This window comes from Gadus morhua, chromosome 21 (genome assembly GCF_902167405.1).
Source record: "Gadus morhua chromosome 21, gadMor3.0, whole genome shotgun sequence".
Taxonomy (NCBI): domain Eukaryota; kingdom Metazoa; phylum Chordata; class Actinopteri; order Gadiformes; family Gadidae; genus Gadus; species Gadus morhua.
The window spans coordinates 21,741,119-21,761,182 of record NC_044068.1 but is presented as its reverse complement, the minus strand read 5'-3'; the positions used below and the strand labels follow the sequence as shown (position 1 = coordinate 21,761,182).

The following is a 20,064-nucleotide window of genomic DNA, read 5'->3' as shown; positions in this document are numbered from 1 at the left end:
CCCCCTGGTTCTGCTTTTTATGCGCAGACCCCAGCGGTGGTTTGCTCGCCAACGGTTAGACTCCAGGCGACACAAGCTCAGGGTGCTCCTCGTTTCCCGTTCGGTGTCGCCAGACCTGGAATATTGGAAAAGACCCTCCGCCCTTCTCAGGGGTGTTCCCCTGGGCAGGGCGGCGTCCTACGTAGTGGTCTTCACGGACGCCTCATTGACGGGTTGGGGAGGAACGTGCCTCTCTTACTCGGTCGGGGACGAGTGGCGCACGCCCCCTACAGCACACTTAAATGTGTTGGAGCTCGACGCTGTGAGGAAAATGCTGTTGCATTTCTTTCACCTGGTGCGCGGCCACCTCCCCTGCTCTCCACCGAAAGGCGGTCGAGCTCTGGCTTTGGGCTCATCAGTATCTCCTCAGTCTGAGAGCCCTGCATATCGTGGGCGCTCAGAACTTTGGGGCGGACCTCATGTCTCAAGGCGGTCCCCGCCGAGACGAGTGGCGGTTACATCCCGACATTGTCAGACTGATCTGGCAGAAGTTCGGGACAGCACAGGTGGACCTCTTCGCGTCCAGGGAGAACACGCACTGCAGGTGGTGGTTCTCCCTCAGCCCTCGGGATCTTCCCCCGTTGGGGGTAGATGCGTTGGCACACACACCTTGGCCGCGGGCTCTCTTGTATGCGTTTCCCCCGCTCCAGCTGATCCTTCCTCTTCTGGAACGGGTCAGACAGGAGAGTCTGTCCCTGATATTAGTGGCCCCGGAGAACCGTTCAGCTCTGTGATTTCCAGAGCTGGCCGCGCTCTCGCGGTCAGCGCCGTGGCCAGTACCGTTCAGGCGGATGCGCTCTCACAGGCCCACGAGGGATATTGTGCTCAAGGCTTTTCACCCCCCGCCTCATTCTGATGAGGCGGAGTTGCATCTCCTATGCCCGGTTCGGGCGTTGGCTATGTACGTGAATCGCTCGGCCGCGTTCCGCTCCACACAACAGTTGTTTGTGTGTTATAGCGACGCTAGCAGGGGCCGCGCTCTTTCTAAGCAGCGGTTTTCTCGCTGGGTATGTGAGGGTGTTTGCTTAGCCTACTCTCGGCAGGGCTTGGCGCCACCGTTGGGCGTTAAAGCTCACTCCACACGGAGCGTGGCCGCTTCAACGGCTCTACTCAAGGGCGTTTCGGTGGAAGACATCTGCGCGGCTGCGTCTTGGTCTTCCCCCGGCCCCTTTGTCCGTTTGTAAATGACATGTCCAGGGGCTCACTCTGCAACTCTGTGCTAGAGTCCGGGACCCCTTTTACGGCTTAAGAATATAGACATGTTCTTTAAAGCGGCGTGGTTGGATTTCCTCTCGCCGGCTGGCGAGTTGGACTTGATTACCAGTCTCACTCTCCCACCTTTTTTCAAATGAAAAACAGGCTAGGGAGGTTTTTCTATTGGCTCGCCAATTGTCAGGTGGCTTTGTTTGCCAGTGTGGCACTCCCGCCGTTTTTTTCTTCTAAAAACGGCCGAGAGAGTCCCCTTATTGGAGAGCCGGATTCTGTGGCTCCGCCCCCGGTAGTAGCGGACCTAATGGAAACCGTGTTGCTCTGGTTTTTCTTTTCCTTTTCATGGGTTCCATGAAGCACGGATTATAGCCGGAGTCTTTACAGACTCACTTCTTTCTCCCTTGATCATTGCCTTGCTTGATCTAGGAGGAATTCGTTTTTTATTAAGCTGTTGTGTTTTACACTTCCTTGGCTTTTTTGAGTCTTAATGTGTTCTGGTGACTTAGGTCGTTTTGACTGGGGTCCAGCAGGAGTACATTGATCGGGCTCCGCTCGCAGCTTCACCTTAGCCCATAAGGCGAAGCCTAGACGGCGTAGCCTACATGAAATAGAACGATAGTTATGTTATTATAACTCTAGTTCTATGATTGTAGGCGTAGCCGTCTAGTTTCCCACCTGCTGTACCCTCCAAATGCTGAAAGAAAAGCGTGGAGGATGAGCGACGGTATTCACCGCGCTATATACACGATACCGTGGGAAATGTGGGCGGTGCCCACGCTGATAGGTGCATAGTTTGAATTTTCAGGGGACAAGCCCATAAGGCGAAGCCTAGACGGCTACGCCTACAATCATAGAACTAGAGTTATAATAACATAACTATCGTTTTATTCTTTCTTTCTTTATTGTTCTCTAAAAACTTTGGGACCTATCTCCTTCCTAAATTTTTACCTAGAGATTCCAATCCATTCCAATTTTGAAATGTTCATATTAGCTTGGAATTACAATGGAAGTCAATGGGAGGACAGCGGAGCCGTCCGCCCATTCTCTGACACTTACTACTTCAGACTTTGTAACGTGGTCAATATTGTTAACCTTCGTTCAAAGGTTTAGCAAATCAACACACTTGTATCTTCAAAAATCTGAAAACAGAATTTCGATTACCTTTATCGAGGGATTATCAGTCTACCTCACTTCTACGTCACTCCCCGCTCTATGCGCATGTCATTGGCAGAAAGAGACGAGAGCGACAAGAGCCGCAATCATGTCTTGTTGTGCGGTTGGTTGCACAAACCCTTTTAATAAGACTGATTATCCCATTTATTCTACTTCTTGCTTGCCAACATAATAAAAAAATTCAAATACTTTAATAATTATGGTTATCCTTATTCGTATTGCATGCTTATTAAATGTATACTCTGTTTGACTTCATCTCCCTCAAAAAGTAGCCCCCTTTAATTACGATCGATCAAACATGTTTTCGACGCCTCGAAGGGCATTATCCCGCCTATACCATGGTCACTTGCCAAGGAAAAGAAAACAAGATAATTAATTTATATTTTCATGCGTTTAACAATCCAAATATAAAGTTTTTCACATAAATGGGACGGACCGTAGCTACGACTTGTCAACGGGAGGTATTCTAGTCCGCTGAGCTACGAGCCAGAGAACTAACGTTATCGATTGTACATATCTATAATTCGAAATTCGTTACAGCCTTTATACCACAGATACTCTAGGGTCTATAGCATATAACGGCGTTGTCTGATTACAGTATAATTCATTTTTCACAATTTACCAGCTCTCGTTTTGAAGAATAATCACCTCGCCATTCGAAATTCGTCCTAGCCTTTATACCACAGATACTATAGGGTATATAGCATCTAACCACATTTTCTCATTACAGTTTAATGTAACAGTAAGCTTACAAAATCGCTAATTAACACCGCAACTGCAAATTAACCACACAGAGATAATGTGTTGATAAACAAATAATCCCCCTATACTTTTTTCAAAATCTTTTAAATCTGTTCAATTTCCATGTCGGCTTGTTTTCAGTTGGTCTCATTGTTTACGCTGAGGTTAGAGCGTGAGGTTAGTGCATGTGTACATTGTTTACTCCATTTAGACTTTTGAACTTTTGTTCCAATGCCTTCACTGGATTTAAGCCATTTAACATTTCTTCATGTCACCCCTGCCCTGTATCTACACTACATTCTAAAAAGTCCAAAGCTAGGATGGTATCTGTTGTAACAGAAAAGGTAATGCTAAGATCACATCACATTAGGTAGCGGTCAGCAACACCTACCCTCTCAAAGAACTCCCCCTTGATGAGTGCGGCTGTGATGCGGTTCACCACGTCGCTGCTGCTCGTGATGTCCGGCTGGCTGATGGCTAGCCGGGCGGCCTTGGCTGGGAGGCCTGCCTTAAGGTACAGACTGATGGCTCCCTGGTAGTCGCCCTCCCTCTCCTTCATCTCCCCGGCCATCTCGTCCTGGGACGTCTCTGTCAGCCAGCGGTAGTAGTTCAGACGGAGAGCGTCCAGCTCTGGATGGGCCTGAGAAGTATTGGCTTGGTATTCATAGGCAGGCGTCTTTAGAACGGGGTCACTCATTTATTAAAGGGGGCTGGCGTCTTTTCATTGTGCCATTTCCCCCGATTTAAAGGCAAATTATTTTCCTATGCTAATATTTCCACCTCAGCACCAATTGCTCTCCAATGACGGTTGTAGGATGTCAGAAGGGGTCCCTACGCTTCTCTGAGAGTCCCTGCCTGTTTGAGGGCTGAGCTACTGGATGTGGCTCTACTAGATCTAGTCTCACCTTGACTAGCTTGGTGTATTATTACCTTAGCCTCAGCCACAGCAATGCACTCCTCCCACATGTGCAGCTGCTGGTACATCTCAATGGCTTCATCAGTGGCGTTCTGGAGAAAGGCACAGGGACAAGGGCTTCAAAATCAGTTATATACCTCGACCTAAATACCAATAAATCATACATTTTAATGCAACGATCAATGTCAATCAATCCAACAACTATTTAGCACTGAACTGGACGGTCACATTCAATTGTTTGAAATGTTTACCAGTGTTGTTCTTTTAAAGATGATGATTCATTTTCAAAAACTGGGTTAGGCTGAAATTTTCTTTGATGCAATGATATTCATTTAATTTGCACACACATGAACGGAAACTACAGAGCTAGGCCTACGCAATTTCAATTAAAAAACCTGTAAGTTGATTTTTCCTGCTTTCCTCCCGCATGTCTTGTTAGATATAACATCCACTAAAATATTTTAAAAAATCGTGTTTTGTAGCCTATGTATTATTGCAACTGTGTGTATTAATTGCATCAATTCAAATGGTTGAATATGCCTATACAGGTTATTCAATTGCTAAACTAGCAAAATGGCCTATAACAAAAAAATATATATGCGGCCCAAGACAGCTATCAAAACCCCATTTCTAACCAAAAATGGTTCCTTACAAAGAAAGGGTTGCCGACCTAACCAAACATGTACACAAAATAAAGCATTTTAAATATCCTTCCTTAGTGAATGGATCATGATGTGTCTGAACCTCTCTCACTACAAGAATAGCAGAATGCCAACGAATGTTGCTTTAGTAAATACAACCATCACTATTGAGTCTTAAATACAAGAATGTTGCCAGTCACCACTGTCAATTAAGCCCAGGCACATCGGAGAACATTGCTACTATTTTAAAGGGTGGTTTAAGAAGCAGGTTCCAGGTCTGACGCCACACCGACCTGTTCCAGGTAGTACATCTCAGCCAGTTTAAAGTTCTTGTCCAGCAGAGCCAGGCGGGCTTGTACCTGGTAGTGGCCGGAGCCATCCCCTCCCTGCACACAACAAAACAGAAGCTTCCTTATTAGACTATGGTAGCTGTATAAGTGTCATAATTATGGATTCTAAACGTACTTCAGCTTAAAAAGCTGGATTTGTGAGGTAATTAGTTTAATATAATGGCAGAAGAAGAAGTGGATACCACACCTTTTTGTGGGGAATTAAATGTCCTTGTGTGAAGGGATGTCTAATGTCCTGCTAGGTGTACTGTGTAAGGAAGAGGTCTGTAAGGGAATACGCACGGTATCCTGGGACACCTGGTCAGCAATGGTATTGGTTTGGTGGAGGAAGCGCACGGTGGAGACATCGCCCAAGGCAGCAAAACATCTAGGCGTGACACAGAAGGAAGGAAAATATAAAAATGAGGAAGTCAGGGAAAGGAAGAGCAAGCAAATACAGAGCAAATAGAAAAAAAATGAAAGCAAAATAAAAAGTCAAGGACAAAGCTAAACATATATATCAACTTCAAATTCATAACCTCCAATCAATCTTAAATGAGAACAAGATACACAAAAATACTATATCTTATACTTTACCAATAGCATTCATAATTGGCAAGGAATTGGACTATTGATAGGCAGACCTCTTATTATAGACCAACTTTACGTGTCGCATCATGTGCATTTTCTGAAGTAAATGTGTGTGGTTGCATGAGCCAACTCATCATTTGAGCAACATTCTGTGAGTATGCTAGCGAAACTAACGTGCTAGCACGACAATTTGGAAGTCCCTGGGCCCCTCTGAAGCAGACTAGTGATTGGTTGAATAATGGGGGTTATCATTTTCGTTTGATTGCAAGTTGTAGCCTCCTATTGCCAAAGCAGTTCTTTCTTTTTTGGAGACATGCTAACACGCTGTTTCTACACATGTAACAACTTTGACAACCCTGATTTGTTCACCTTCTGAATGGTTGAAGCCTTTATCACAGAAACTGTATCACATGGAGATTTAGCTTGACCATGGAGGAGGGGATTCACTAGCGGGGAAATATACCCTTCGACCTTGAACTGCTCCATAGGATAAATTGCCGGCGAACCGCTCCATCGGAGCCTTCTCTCGGAGGGACGCTAAAGTGTGTTGCATAGCGACCGTCGATGCATAGCGGCAGCCAGGAGGGACTACATTTTTGTATTCTTTAACAAAACGGCTACTTTGACTTTCTTTGTTTCTTTTTAAATGTAGTGTGTCTATGACTTTCGTTTCGCCATAACAGACCATTGTATAAAAGCAATAGATCACTTCAGTCAGTGGTATGTGCCCACATTATACCACTGTGAAGGGGGTCGCCGGCCCTCCGCTGCGCGTCGGGGCCGGACAACGCCCCTTAACAGTGGTATAATGAGCACATACCACAGCCTGGCGGGATCTATTGCTTAAATATAATATATAAATTCAGGGCCAAAAGCTGTGCGCGCCTCCGGATGGCCGTAGCGGGGAGAGCCTTCGTGGGGATTGAGCTCTGCAGGGTTTGTTTGAGTTTACAATTGATTACAATTAGGAGACAATGGATTGGATCACAGTGGTTAATTGGTATCATAATATTTGTGCATAACCTGGCCAAACCCGGCCTTTAAGGGGCATTTGTACCAACTTCTGGGTTTACGGGTCAAGTTTCAGGATTTTTTTTTATATTTTTCAAAATGTTCAAGGTACAGCCAAATCTATCTGCCTGACCCCATTGGTCCTTGAGGCCAAATATAACTAATGTAAAATAAGGCCTAAATACCAAGATTCAAAAATTGTTGAGGTTTGACTGCGAGTTATAGCTCTCCCTATGGTGAGAGCGCTGAAGAACCTTTGGGAGACTTCCTCACTTCCGGTTTACACATGCCTATTTAATAAAACAATAGCCAGGGGTTCAGGTTCGGAGGGGTTCATTGTAGTGTTTTTGCCCATTCAATATCAGAATTAAAAGAGAAAGATAGTAAAATGAAACTCAACTCTGCTCTATGTTCAAGATAGAAACACTTTTTTTGCTTCCCCTTTGTGTGTGTACCTCTCAGCGATGTGCAGTTGGCCTGCCTCCAGCGACAGTTTGCTCAAAGTCTTCCACATGGCCTCCGTCTCTGGCAACAAGTCTAGAGTCTCCAGGAATGCTGTAGCTCTTCACACACGCACACGCACGCACGCACGCACGCACGCACGCACGCACGCACGCACGCACGCACGCACGCACGCACGCACGCACACACACACACACACACACACACACACACACACACACACACACACACACACACACACACACACACACACACACACACACACACACACACACACACACACACACACACACACACACACACAGTAAGCTCATGCCCACTGGTCAATCATCATGCATTTAGCTAATATCCAAGAAAACCAATGTGAAGTGACACCTGTCGTAGTCCCCATCGTCCACCGCTGTGCCAAACTCTATGAGGCCCTCGTCCAGCGTGTAGCTGGACGTCCCAATGCCTTCCGATACAGTCACGTCTGTCTTACCGTCGGCTCTTACCAGGTCCACAACGTCTCCCTGTGTGCAAACAAACCATCAACGCATGTAGAATGCATGTCTAAAAAAACACCACTTTAAATAAACACCAGTAGAATGAATCTTTAGATAAACACCAATATAATTCATCTTCAGATAAACAACAATATAATTCATCTGCAGATAAACACCAAAAGAATGAATCTTTAGATAAACACCAATATAATGCATCTTCAGATAAACACTAATATAATGCATCTTTAGATAAACACCATTAGAATTAATCCAGTGTTTCCCCTAGAATTTTTTTTAGGCCCGGTGGTAAGAGCTGATAGTGTGATTTGTTATACATTTTTCACGGGATGCTAGAGTATTTGTTGGTTATTTCCATATAAAACACTTGCTTAGCCATCACAGGTTGATAATGATTCAACACTGACAAGTGTTGGGAGGAGATAATGATCTCCTCCCTCTGCCCCTCTGACTTGTTCCTCCACACCTGTCACTCGCCCTTCTTCCCCACCTGTACTCTCATTTGGCACCGTGTTTAGGAAGAACCTTGAAATACCTTTTTGTCCTTCATCCCTTTTACGTTTTTTTGGTGGTGCCATGCTAATGATGATATTACTTAATGCTGTCAGATTGTCCGTTATGATGGGGCATCATCTGCGCACGCGCAACACCGCATTTTTTTTTTATTTCTTTTTTTTTTTCTTTTTTTTTAATTTTTAAATGTTCTTTTTTTTTTTGGCCTGTTGTTGGCCTGGCGGGGGCGCTCGTTGGCCTGGCGGCCCGCCAGGCCTGAACAATGGTAGGGGAAACACTGATTAATCTTTAGATAAACACCAATATAATGCATCTTCAGATAAACACCAATATAATGCATCTTTAAATAAACACCAATAGAATTAATCTTCAGATAACACCAATATAATGCATCTTTAAATAAACACCAATAGAATGAATCTTTAGATAAACACCAATAGAATGCATCTTCAGATCAACACCAATATAATGTATCTTTAAATAAACACCAATAGAATGAATCTTTAGATAAACACCAATAGAATGCATCTTCAGATCAACACCAATAAAAAGCGTCTTCAGATAAACAGAAAAAGAATGCATCGCCAGATTAATCGCCCTAACACTATAATGCATCTCTAGATGAATCTTCAGGTAAACAACAATATAATGTATCTCCAAATGATCCATCACCAGTCAATTGTACATTGTCTATGCAAAGTTTGGTTATCTACACATGGAAAAATAAATAATTTAAGTATTCAAATTAAAAACAAGTTTCATATAATTGCGTTTGCATTTGCTTGAATATCTAAGAGGCGGTTTGTTTTTTTCCTTAAAGTAAAATAATAATAATAATAATAATAATAATAATAATAGACTGAAGATCATCATGATGAAACATGTTTGAGTTATTGATAAACCCAACATGAAGCCGCCCATCACTCACCCTGAGGGGGAACATGGTGGTGCTCTCGGGGCTGTCGATGTTGTACCAGACACAGAGGTTGGCCCGGTTCTGGGCCACCACCACGTCACTGCCTGGCACCCATTGGACGTAGGAGCAGAAAGAAAGGAGCGTGGTCTTTATGGCGCTTTCTATGTCGTACAGGTGGAGCTGGAGAAGGAAGGAGAGAAGAAAGGTGTCAGCAGAGTGGCCTTCAAGAAGCTCTCTAGGTCGTACATGGGGAGCTGGGTAGAAGAGTTTAGAGCCTTCTCTAATGGTGCTGTCACGTTAAAATTGTACCGGGGGCGAAAATTGTACCGGCCTACGTCATCGTTTGTTTACATCCTGACAACCTGACAACCTGCCCGGCAACAGACGACGCGATGCAGAAAACATGTTTCCAAACGACGAAATAACATAATAAAGATAGCGGATCGCTATCTGTATTATGATAGATAGCGATAACACTTGTTTTTACTTTATATTTGTATTGTATTTAAATGTTTAATCGAAACAATAAAAAAATGTGCCCGCAAAACGGGCGATCGCGTCAAATGACGCGTCAAATCACGTAGGAAGGTTCTTGAACATTCTAGACTATGAAACCTGCTTAAAACACTCAGTTTACTAGCTAAATTCGATTAAACAATTCAATACAATACAAATATAAAGTAAAAACAAGTGTTATCTAGCGATCCGTTATCTGTATTATGTTTCAAGAACCCTCCTACGTCATTTGACGCGATCGCCCGTTTCATGGGCAAAACATTTGTCATTTGACGCGATCACCCGTTTCGCGGGCAATTTTTTTTATTGTTTTGATTAAACAATTAAATACAATACAAATATAAAGTAAAAACAATTGTTATCGCCATCTATCATAATACAGATAGCGATCCGCTATCTGTATTATGTTATTTCGTCGTTTGGAAACATGTTTTCTGTATCGCGTCGTCTGTTGCCGGGCAGGTTGTCAGGATGTAAACAAACGATGACGTAGGCCGGTACAAATTTTGCCCCCGGTACAATTTTAACGTGACAGTGCCCTTTGCTCCCACTACCTCATCCTCATCGATAAGTAACTCCATTGGAGGATATTTGGAGATTAACATCTTACATTTGGATTGCAAATGAAACCTGAGGGTATATATGGTTTGACTTCTGCTGCAAACCTTTTTAATGAAAAATAATGGATAATTGTATTCACTTTAAAAGGAGAATACTGTACAATATTAATGAAGTCATTATTGTCCTAGTCAAAATAAACATATATATATACAAATCTACAGGTAGGGATGGGGATGTTTATTTTATTGTTATTGGTTCCATTAGACTGCTAAAGAATCCTAGTTTTTATCGATACCACTATCCATACAAGGACAGGTATTCCGGTATTTTGAATATTGAGCCCCCTTTCTGATTTGAACCCTAAACGTATGTCTTCAGAAATGTGAAACTTATAGAGTGGTTAGTGGTGTTCGTTGATGTTCCTAATCAAGTATTGTAGCGAAATACAGTTTTGGTCGTGTTTTATTTGGCATTTTGTAAATCCATTGAAACGGAAACCGGACCGGAACCAGAAACGGAGAGTTGTAGTCTTTTCGCTCGGTTTTCCGTATCAACAGTAGGGGCCTCTACGAATAGTCAAATCTCCTAACCTTTACGCCTCCTTTCCTTAACCTTTGAGGAAAACGTCATCGGGTCAAGGAGAGATGAAAAGGTGCTTCCTTTCGAACATAGGACAAGACAGCACTGTTTAAAATGAATTACCGGTAGACTCCCCTCTTGCTAACGGACGTCATTGCGCGACGGCGGGTATTGCCGACCTCTAGCGTGAAACTAAATTTTTCTGAAGATTGACTTAAACAAGCGCTCTTTGAGCCATGCGTTCTTGTCGTATTGATTTCAATCAGGTTATCGCCAACAGTGAGAATCACTTAGGTCGGACGTGGCCAACGGGAATATTTTAGGCCAATTGAATTCCAATTCACTTGTGAGAAAAAAAGAGGCTAAAATTTTGTTGATGTTGAAATTAACTGCCCCCAGTAGTCTTTCTTAAATGTGAAGTTGGCATTTTCTTTTATTTTGGTGTATTTTATGTGCTTACTAACCAGCAATAAATTAATTAGTTTATATTAAAATAATTATGTTTCTGGAATTGGTATCCATTATTATCAATTGTATTTTCTTCTCTTCTATCCTTCTGCTTTACCGCTTCTCTCATGCGTCTTCGCGTAGTGTCGGTAAACTTCGTCGGTGGCATGTTGCTTTAAAGGGACTCTCACCTTTATTGCATTTTTACACTTTTTTTGGATAAGGTTAAATTGGTATTAATAAGGTAATAACACTATAATATGCAAGACAGACCCACCAGGAGTAAAAACAAACAATTATTTTACTCTCATAATATTTAGTGAAAACTTCAACCAATAAAATTCTTCAGACCGAAGGACCTTATTGGCCGACAGACCTGTCTGTTTGCTGCATGGATATATAAGGTTTTCCGTCTGCTTCTTGTGGCGCATTCCGGCCCGCGTCATCAAGGCGCGTCCTCAACTAGAGGGTTTGTTTTGATTCCACGGCAGAGAGTAGCGAGTAGCGACCGTAGCGACCGTAGCGACTGACGATGGCAGACCAAAGTGGTCCACGGCGTACTGAAACTGCACCATTCAGTCCGATTAGGGGACTCATCTCGGACTCAGACTCACAGAGTTACCCTCCTCTGGAGCCTCAGGAAGACCTCCAGACTGTTGGCCACCAACTGCACCATTCAGTCCGATTAGGGGACTCATCTCGGACTCGGACTCACAGAGTTACCCTCCTCTGGAGCCTCAGGAAGACCTCCAGACTGTTGGCCACCAACTGCACCATTCAGTCCGATTAGGGGACTCATCTCGGACTCAGACTCACAGAGTTACCCTCCTCTGGAGCCTCAGGAAGACCTCCAGACTGTTGGCCACCAACTGCACCATTCAGTCCGACAAGGGGACCCGATTCGGCCTCAGAAGCCAAGTGGTCCCGCTCCCCTGGATGATTCTCAGGACCTCCAGACCGTTGGCAACCAACCGCCACACTCAGTCCGATTACGGGACCCATTTCGGGCTCAGACGCGACGTTGTCCCGCTAATCTGGAGCTCCAGGAAGACCTCTAGACCGTTGGCAAACAACCGCACCATTCAGTCCGATTAGGGGACCCATTTCGGCCTCAGACGCTACGTTGTCCCGCTACTCTGCTTGTAATGCTCATACACCTTTCTTATACTCAGTGGGACCACTGTCCTTCAACATGGGGCCTCAAAACGGTATCACACGAAGCCCATAAAATTACAGTGAGCCACCTGCTAAATTTCTTGTTTACTAGACCCGTGGTAGATATTATGACCCCTGGGAGTCTAAACACAACCCATAGGAGTCTAAACATAACCCATGGGAGTCTAGAACTTTTGTACTCTAAAAAATAACGCTTAGTTTTGTACGCTTAGGGGGTGGGGCATTGGAGGAAGGCGGGATGATTTGAATGTGCTGTAATTCTCAAATGCAACAAAGGTGAGAGTCCCTTTAAATATTGCCGCCGTAAAAGATGATGGGATACCACTATTTCCTTTCCTTTCGCAAAGGAAGCTCAGGAGTAACCTATGCTAAAGAAGGGTTAAAGGAAGCATCGAGGCTCCTTTCCTAAGCATTTTTAGAATTCAAACCAACCCCCCCTTTCCGTTTCCGGTTCCCATTTCAATGGATTTACAAAATGCCAAATAAAACACGACAGAAACTGTATTTCGCTATGATACTTCATTAGGAACATCAATGAACACCACTAACAGCTCGATGAGTTTCACATTTCTGAAAACGAACGTTTAGGGGTGTTCTAAGGACAGGTTTGTGAATGCCCATAGCCAGCCATTGTGAAGCAGGCAGGGGCGATTCGAAATTAGTCAAATACCAAGCCCCAACCACAGCGAGTTCTACCAGCATCTAATGCGGAATTGACAAACATTGCAGTAGCACCGGGTGGCCACTACGAGGTGGAACCAAAAGTGAGCAATTCTTCGTTGACTCACTTCGTTGTTAAACAGGCCGTTTTCACAGTCTTATTAAACCTATTTACAGCCTGGTCCAAAAAAACATTCTAGTCAGTATGTTTACTTCATATCTCCATGACAACACTGAAGGTCGTGAATCTTTTTTTTAGCAGGCTAGTTTTTATTTTATGGAGGTTAAAATGTATGAATAATTAGGGACGCGGCCTCTTGAGTGACAGCTAGCCACTGACCCTCACCTCGCCTCGGAGGCTAGTTTTGCTATCTCCATCATCTTGACCTCGACTGCGTTCATTCCTATTGTTCATTCCGGTGCCAAGATGCCTTAATCTGCGGTCAACTGTACCAACCGATCGCTTAGAAACTAATGAACTACCAGCAAATTTGGTGTACGTCACCTAGATGGGAGTATCTCCCTCCCCCCGACGTCACATCAATGCCCTTTTTTGGTTAGAGGAAATGAGGCATGAGTCAAACTATGACAAGATGGCGACGCTCATAAGCCAAGAGAATTGGATGCAGTTGGAATAACTGAGGTCTTCCCGGATGCTACATCCATTTTATATACTATCTATGCCAAATACCCGAGACAGGCCAATATTCAAAATTTCGGTGATAACCACTCTATTTCATCCTAGACAGTGGACAGTTACATTTATATTTGTCTTTAAGAAGGTTGTCTCATATCTGGCTGTAGGTCTTGAAACTAAGAACTCTAGTGTTTAGCATTACAATTGGTTGTACTAACTTTAACCCTATTGCCGCTGTGTTAGTTTTGGCTGCCATCCTTTTTTAGTTATAGGTTGTTGAGACTAGTTTCAGCCACAAGGTGACAACAATAGGCTTGATTGGTGTGCGGAGCTACGGCTGCCTGAGCTACCTTGTGCATTTAAAGGCTAGCTATTATAAGCGTCAGGACCCTGCAAACGAAGACCCGGGAAACAAAGACTAAGGGAGTCTCTCTGTGGGAGTCAAGACTCAACCCTCCCTCCCCTACACCTCCCTGCTGATGACTTTGTTACCTACCTTACCCAGAAGGTAAAGGACATTATCTCCTCTTTTATCCCTGCCTCCATCCTCCCTCCTCCCATCCCCACCACTGTCTTTACCCAATTTATCCCTCTCAACTCCGACGAAGTCAACAGAATAATAACATCTAACCTGCCCCCTTGACACTATCCCTTCCTCTCTCCTCCAGGCTGTCTCAAGCGACATCCTGCCATTTCTCACCACACTTTTCAACTCCTCCTTCACTTCAGGCATTGATCCAGCGTCTTTCAAGACTGCCAGAATAAAGCCTCTCCTCAAAAAACCAACCCTTGATACCAACGACATCCAGAACTACAGACCGGTATCTCTCCTTTCATTCCTCTCTAAAATACTGGAACGTGCCATCGCTAACCAACTGTCCTCCTATCTCTCATCTAACAACCTCCTTGACCCTCACCAGTCAGGCTTCAAGAAGGCACACTTCACTGAGACGGCTCTCCTTGCGGTGAGTGAGTCCCTCCGTGCTGCCAGAGCCTCGTCCCTCTCATCGGTTCTCATTTTCCTCGACCTGTCCGCAGCATTTGACATGGTGAACCACCAGATCCTCCTTGCCACTCTCTCTGAACTTGGCATTGCTGAATCTGCCCTTCCCTGGTTCACATTCTACCTGACGAATCGCACTTATCAGGTAACATGGAATGGCTCCTTGCACACTTGAAACTGGTGTCCCTCAAGGATTGGTACTGGGGCCTCTTCGGTTCTCCCACTATACCAGATCCCTGGGCTCTGTAATAACATCACACAGCTTTTCCTATTACTGCTATGCTGGCGACTAGGGATGTAACAATCTGACATTTTTAGTACGATACGATACAATACAATATCAAAATTAATATCATGATATCACGATACGATGTAAACTTTTTTTGGGGGTGGCTAAATTTAGATTGTGCCCAAAACACCCTAACCACACCCAAGGATGTTGGTCATCTTCAAATGCCTTCCTCATGTTGGAGGCATTATCTGTTGTGTTACGGCTGCGGATTGACGCCCCGCACTCATGGGCAAAATCCTCAGTTACAATCCTCAGTTATGCTAATGGTCATGTGTTTGCCCCGCGTGTGATTGGCTGTCAATTATGTTAATTCGAATGTGCCTTTCCCCGGACGTGATTGGCTGCCGCACCGGAGGGCCGAGGATCCGGGAGGATAAAGAACAGCCGAGCTCAACATTCAAGGCGGCTGGCCTCGGAGATGCAGCTTGCCACGTTGGGTCTTGGAACGAGCGTTGTTATATTGAGGCTCAAGTTTGCTGCACGGGAACTGGGCCAGAGTTTTGTTTAGGGGTTATCGTACACGGACTTGCAGTTATACTTTGTTATACACACTAGACGTAGGGGTGCTGTTCCACCCTTGTATTTTGTGAGCTTCTTCTTGGTTGTATTCGTTTCTTTGATTTGGACAGCACCCAACGGTCCTTTTCCTTTTGTAGTTTTGCCTCCTATGTTTGTTAAATTGATTATCACTGGCACTGGGCTAAATAAACGCTTTCAGTTAAACCAACCACATCTGGTTTTATGTTGCCACCCCCTTCCCCTAGCAGGGGGACGTAACATAAATGGGGGCTCGTCCGGGATCCCTTTAAAACGGATCCCTTAACTGAACTGAAAGTTGCACATAGCTTGGTGGTAGGACGTAAGTCAATTGGAATGTCGCTGTTCGATTTGGAGTCCTTCTTGGCCGGTCCCTCGATTGGGCAACTAGACCGCTGTCGGAAGGATGATTTGGCCCAGATAGCAGATTATTTCGGTTTGTTCTATTCTAGACAAATACTAAAAAGGGACCTAAAAGCTATCGTGATTAGCAAATTGGTGGAGTTGGCGTTGGTAGTATTGCCAGCGCAAGCGGACTCTGCTGTGCCTGAGGATGGCACCGTGGTTAAGGAGGTGGGTCGCCAAAAGGTAGAGGTTGAACTTCACGGCGGTGCTCGAGCAGACTTTGGAATCGACGTTGAGGTAGATGATCTGACCAAAACTCTGTATACTCTGCCTCGCTATGATCCCCTCTCTTCGGCTGGTACTGGATCCAGGGATGTTGCTCGGCTAAAAGTCCGCCTTGCCCGCCTCCAACTAGAAGCTCAGGAAAAGGCCGAGAATAGGCAAGCACAGTTCCAGCTGGAAATTAAGAAGCTGGAAATTGAAGCTGACAAAGCGGTCCAGTTGAGACGACTTGAGCTCGAGTCCCAGAAGGAGGTGCATGCGCTGAGGGCATCTGCCAAGGCTATCTCATCGTCACCAACTCCGGCACTCGGTAAAGCGTTTGATATCGGCAAGCATATTGTTTTAGTACCCACGTTTCGTGAAACTGAGGTCGATTCCTATTTTAGTGCATTCGAACGCATTGCTTCCGCTCTGCAGTGGCCGACTGAGGTCTGGCCCCTTCTGTTGCAATGCAAAATTCATGGGAAAGCACAGGAAGCTGTCGCTGCACTCCCCTTGGAGGACAGCCTAAAGTATGACTCTGTTAAAGCTGCCATCTTGCGAGCATATGAATTAGTACCGGAGGCGTACAGGCAAAAATTCCGGAATCACAAAAGAGCCCCGACCCAGAACTTCGTTGAGTTTGCCAGGGAGAAGGGGGTCTTGTTCGACAAATGGAGCACCACCTGTAAGGCCAATGATTTTAATTCCTTGAGGGAGTTAATATTGCTGGAGGAATTCAAGAAATGTTTGCCTGAGCGGATAGTGGTGTACCTAAGTGAACAAAAGGTTAACTCACTTTCCTCTGCTGCGGTGTTAGCCGATGAGTATGTTTTAACGCACAAGGTTATGTTGCCATCGGAGAGTGTTGAGAGGCCGCGTTATATACCGGCTTCACAACATAGTTTGCCGAAGCCGCAAAGCCCAAGGAGGGAGGACAGGGAATGCTATTACTGTCACAAACCTGGTCACGTCATAGCCAATTGTATTACCCGAAAACGTAGGGAACAACAATCGTCTTCTAGTGGGGCACAGCCTAAAGGCATTGGAGTAATTAAAACAGATCCAGGCACCAAACATGGGGTTGGTGATAGAAAACCGGTTGATGATTGTTTTAAACCCTTCGTATTCGATGGGCTAGTGTCGTTAACGGGCGACGCTGTTGATCAACGCCCGGTACAAATCTTGAGAGACACCGCATGCTCTCAGTCGGTGATTCTCGCCTCTGCGCTGCCGTTTTCCGATCTTTCTGGGTGTGGATATGGTTCTGTGTTGCGTGGCATTGAGATGGGGTATAGCCCCCGTCCAGTACACAGAGTACACATACAGACCAAACTAATAACTGGTTTCTTTCCCGTTGCTGTCTGTCACGCGTTGCCGATTGAAGGTGTTGCATTTTTAATGGGTAACGATATAGCCGGCGGTAAAGTGATTCCTGCACTGGAAGTATTGGACCTTCCGCACCGCACGGAGATTGATCTAGTACAGGCACCTTCGGGGTTGTTTCCTACTTGCGTGATAACCCGTGCAGAAGCAAGAAAAGGGTACGATGGTTCTCTGTTTGATAGTGTGCTTAAGCCGGTGTTGCTAGAAGAAGCTGGCATGGAAATAGTGACGGGAGTCTCTGCTGCGTCCCCCTGTGAGAGTGCCGCCGAGCCGGTGCGTTTCCCCAGCCCCGAAATGCCACCACCTGACGGCAAATACCTCCCGGTAACCCGAGAACGCCTTTGCGTTGCTCAGAAGGCGGATCCGACAATAACGAAATGCTTCAATAATGTGGTGGGTGCCGACGAAGCCAGGGAACAGAAGGTGTGTTATCTGCTTGATAAAGACGTTTTGGTGCGTAGGTGGTCTTCTCCTCTAGCTGTCGACGCGGAGTGGAGTGTTACACATCAGGTAGTGGTACCCTCGGTGTACCGTCAGCACGTTCTATCTGTAGCTCATGAAAGTCACTGGTCAGGACATCTAGGGGTAACGAAAACCTATCAGCTAATCCTCAAACACTTCTTTTGGCCCGGGCTTAAATCTGATGTTGCTGTGTATTGCCGATGTTGCCATGTATGCCAGATCGCGGGTAAGCCCAATCAAGTTATCTCTCCGGCGCCACTGCACCCGATACCTGCAATAGGAGAGCCGTTCGAGCGGGTAATAGTTGATTGTGTTGGTCCCTTACCCCGGACTAAAAGTGGAAACCAGTATTTACTCACCATCATGTGCGCTGCCACTCGGTACCCCGAAGCTATCCCGCTGCGGACGATTACAGCTAGTTCTGTAGTAAAGGCGTTAACAAAGTTTTTTCCCACGTTTGGCCTTCCCCGTGTGCTCCAAACTGACCAGGGCACAAATTTCCTGTCTAACCTTTTTAATCAGGTACTCAAAACCTTGAATGTAGATCATGCCGTTTCCAGCGCGTATCACCCAGAGTCTCAAGGTGCGCTAGAACGGTGGCATCAGACCCTAAAGTCAATGCTCCGCAAATACTGCCTGGAAACAGAGAAAGGTTGGGACGAGGGAATACCCTTCGTGTTGTTTGCGGCCCGTGAAGCCGTCCAGGAATCCCTAGGATTCAGTCCGGCAGAGCTCGTTTTTGGTCACACGCTCCGCGGACCTCTAAAGTCATTACAGGGGGCGTTTCTGTCGCAGGACCCCTCGCCAGAAAAGGACGTATTAGATTACGTCAGCCGTTTCCGTGAACCCGGTTAAGCGCGGGCTAATGAAGGTAGAGGCAGAGTACCTCTTAGAACATGGTTTAGCCATTCCCAGCTCCAGTCCGTGGAGTTCCCCGTGCCTTCTAGAGGCTAAATCCGATGGTTCACCTCGATTCATCACGGATTACCGTAAAGTGAACGCCGTCACCATTCTCGATTCATATCCCCTTCCGCGGATGGAGGACTGCGTGGATAACTTGGGTACAGCTAAATATGTTAGTAAGCTAGATTTACTTAAAGGCTATTGGCAAGTACCACTGACGGGTCGCGCATCCGAAATCTCGGCCTTCGTAACTCCAGATCATTTCTTGCAGTACACCATCATGGCGTTCGGCATGTGTAACGCCCCAGCAACCTTTCAGAGGTTAGTGAACTCGGTTTTGGCTGGGGTGGCTAACTGTAACGCATATCTGGATGATCTGATTGTGTACACTACCACTTGGGAGGAGCACATGCAGATCCTTGACCAGGTGTTCACACGTCTCGCCAAAGCTTCCCTCACGTTGAACTTGGCGAAATGTGAATTTGGGAAGGCCACCGTCACCTACTTGGGGAGACAGGTTGGTCAAGGCCAAGTCCGCCCGGTAGACGCAAAGGTGCAAGCAATAACTGAGTGCCCCATTCCATCAACAAGAAGAGCACTTCGTAGGTTCTTAGGTATGGCAGGTTATTACCGGAGTTTCTGCCGTAACTTCTCGACTATTACCCATCCACTAACCAGTCTGCTCAGTCCAAAGGTGGACTTCGTGTGGACCCCTGAGTGCCAACATGCTTTTGAAAGCGCCAAGGCTCTCCTAAGCAGCACTCCGGTGCTCGCCGCTCCTGATCTCACCAGACCCTTTAAGCTAGAGGTGGATGCTAGCGCCGTTGGAGCTGGTGCGGTACTGATGCAGGAAGATGCCGATGGGGTCGACCACCCGGTTTGTTATTTTTCGCGGAAGTTTAACAAGCATCAGGTCAGATATTCCACTATTGAAAAGGAAACCCTTGCTTTGCTGTTGGCACTCCAGCATTTCGAAGTGTATGTCGGGTCCAGCCCATTACCAGTCGTAATATTCACCGACCATAACCCTCTTGTTTTTCTATCTCGCATGTACAATCACAACCAGCGGCTCATGCGGTGGGCGTTGATCGTCCAAGAGTACAACTTGGTAATATGTCACAAGAAGGGATCAGAGAACGTGTTGGCAGATGCTCTGTCTAGGTTGTAGTTTGATAACTGCTGTAATTTGTAATTAATTATGTTATCAAAGCCAAATGTTTTTTGTTTTAAGGGGGGGGGGTGTTACGGCTGCGGA

General features: G+C 45.6%; 1 protein-coding gene across 2 annotated transcripts in view; it reads right to left on the bottom strand.

Annotated features, from left to right (window-relative positions):
• Positions 1-20,064, bottom strand: part of ift172 (intraflagellar transport 172) — a 98,284-nt gene that overhangs the window by 50,372 nt on the left and 27,848 nt on the right. For both annotated transcript variants that reach the window (XM_030344742.1, XM_030344741.1), the window contains exons 16-22: positions 9,057-9,224; positions 7,488-7,624; positions 7,106-7,213; positions 5,352-5,436; positions 5,013-5,105; positions 4,093-4,170; positions 3,554-3,802 (exon numbers count right to left, since the gene is read on the bottom strand). In XM_030344742.1, the coding sequence (XP_030200602.1) occupies positions 3,554-3,802; positions 4,093-4,170; positions 5,013-5,105; positions 5,352-5,436; positions 7,106-7,213; positions 7,488-7,624; positions 9,057-9,224 (918 nt within the window). The remainder of the gene's footprint in view (positions 1-3,553; positions 3,803-4,092; positions 4,171-5,012; positions 5,106-5,351; positions 5,437-7,105; positions 7,214-7,487; positions 7,625-9,056; positions 9,225-20,064) is intronic.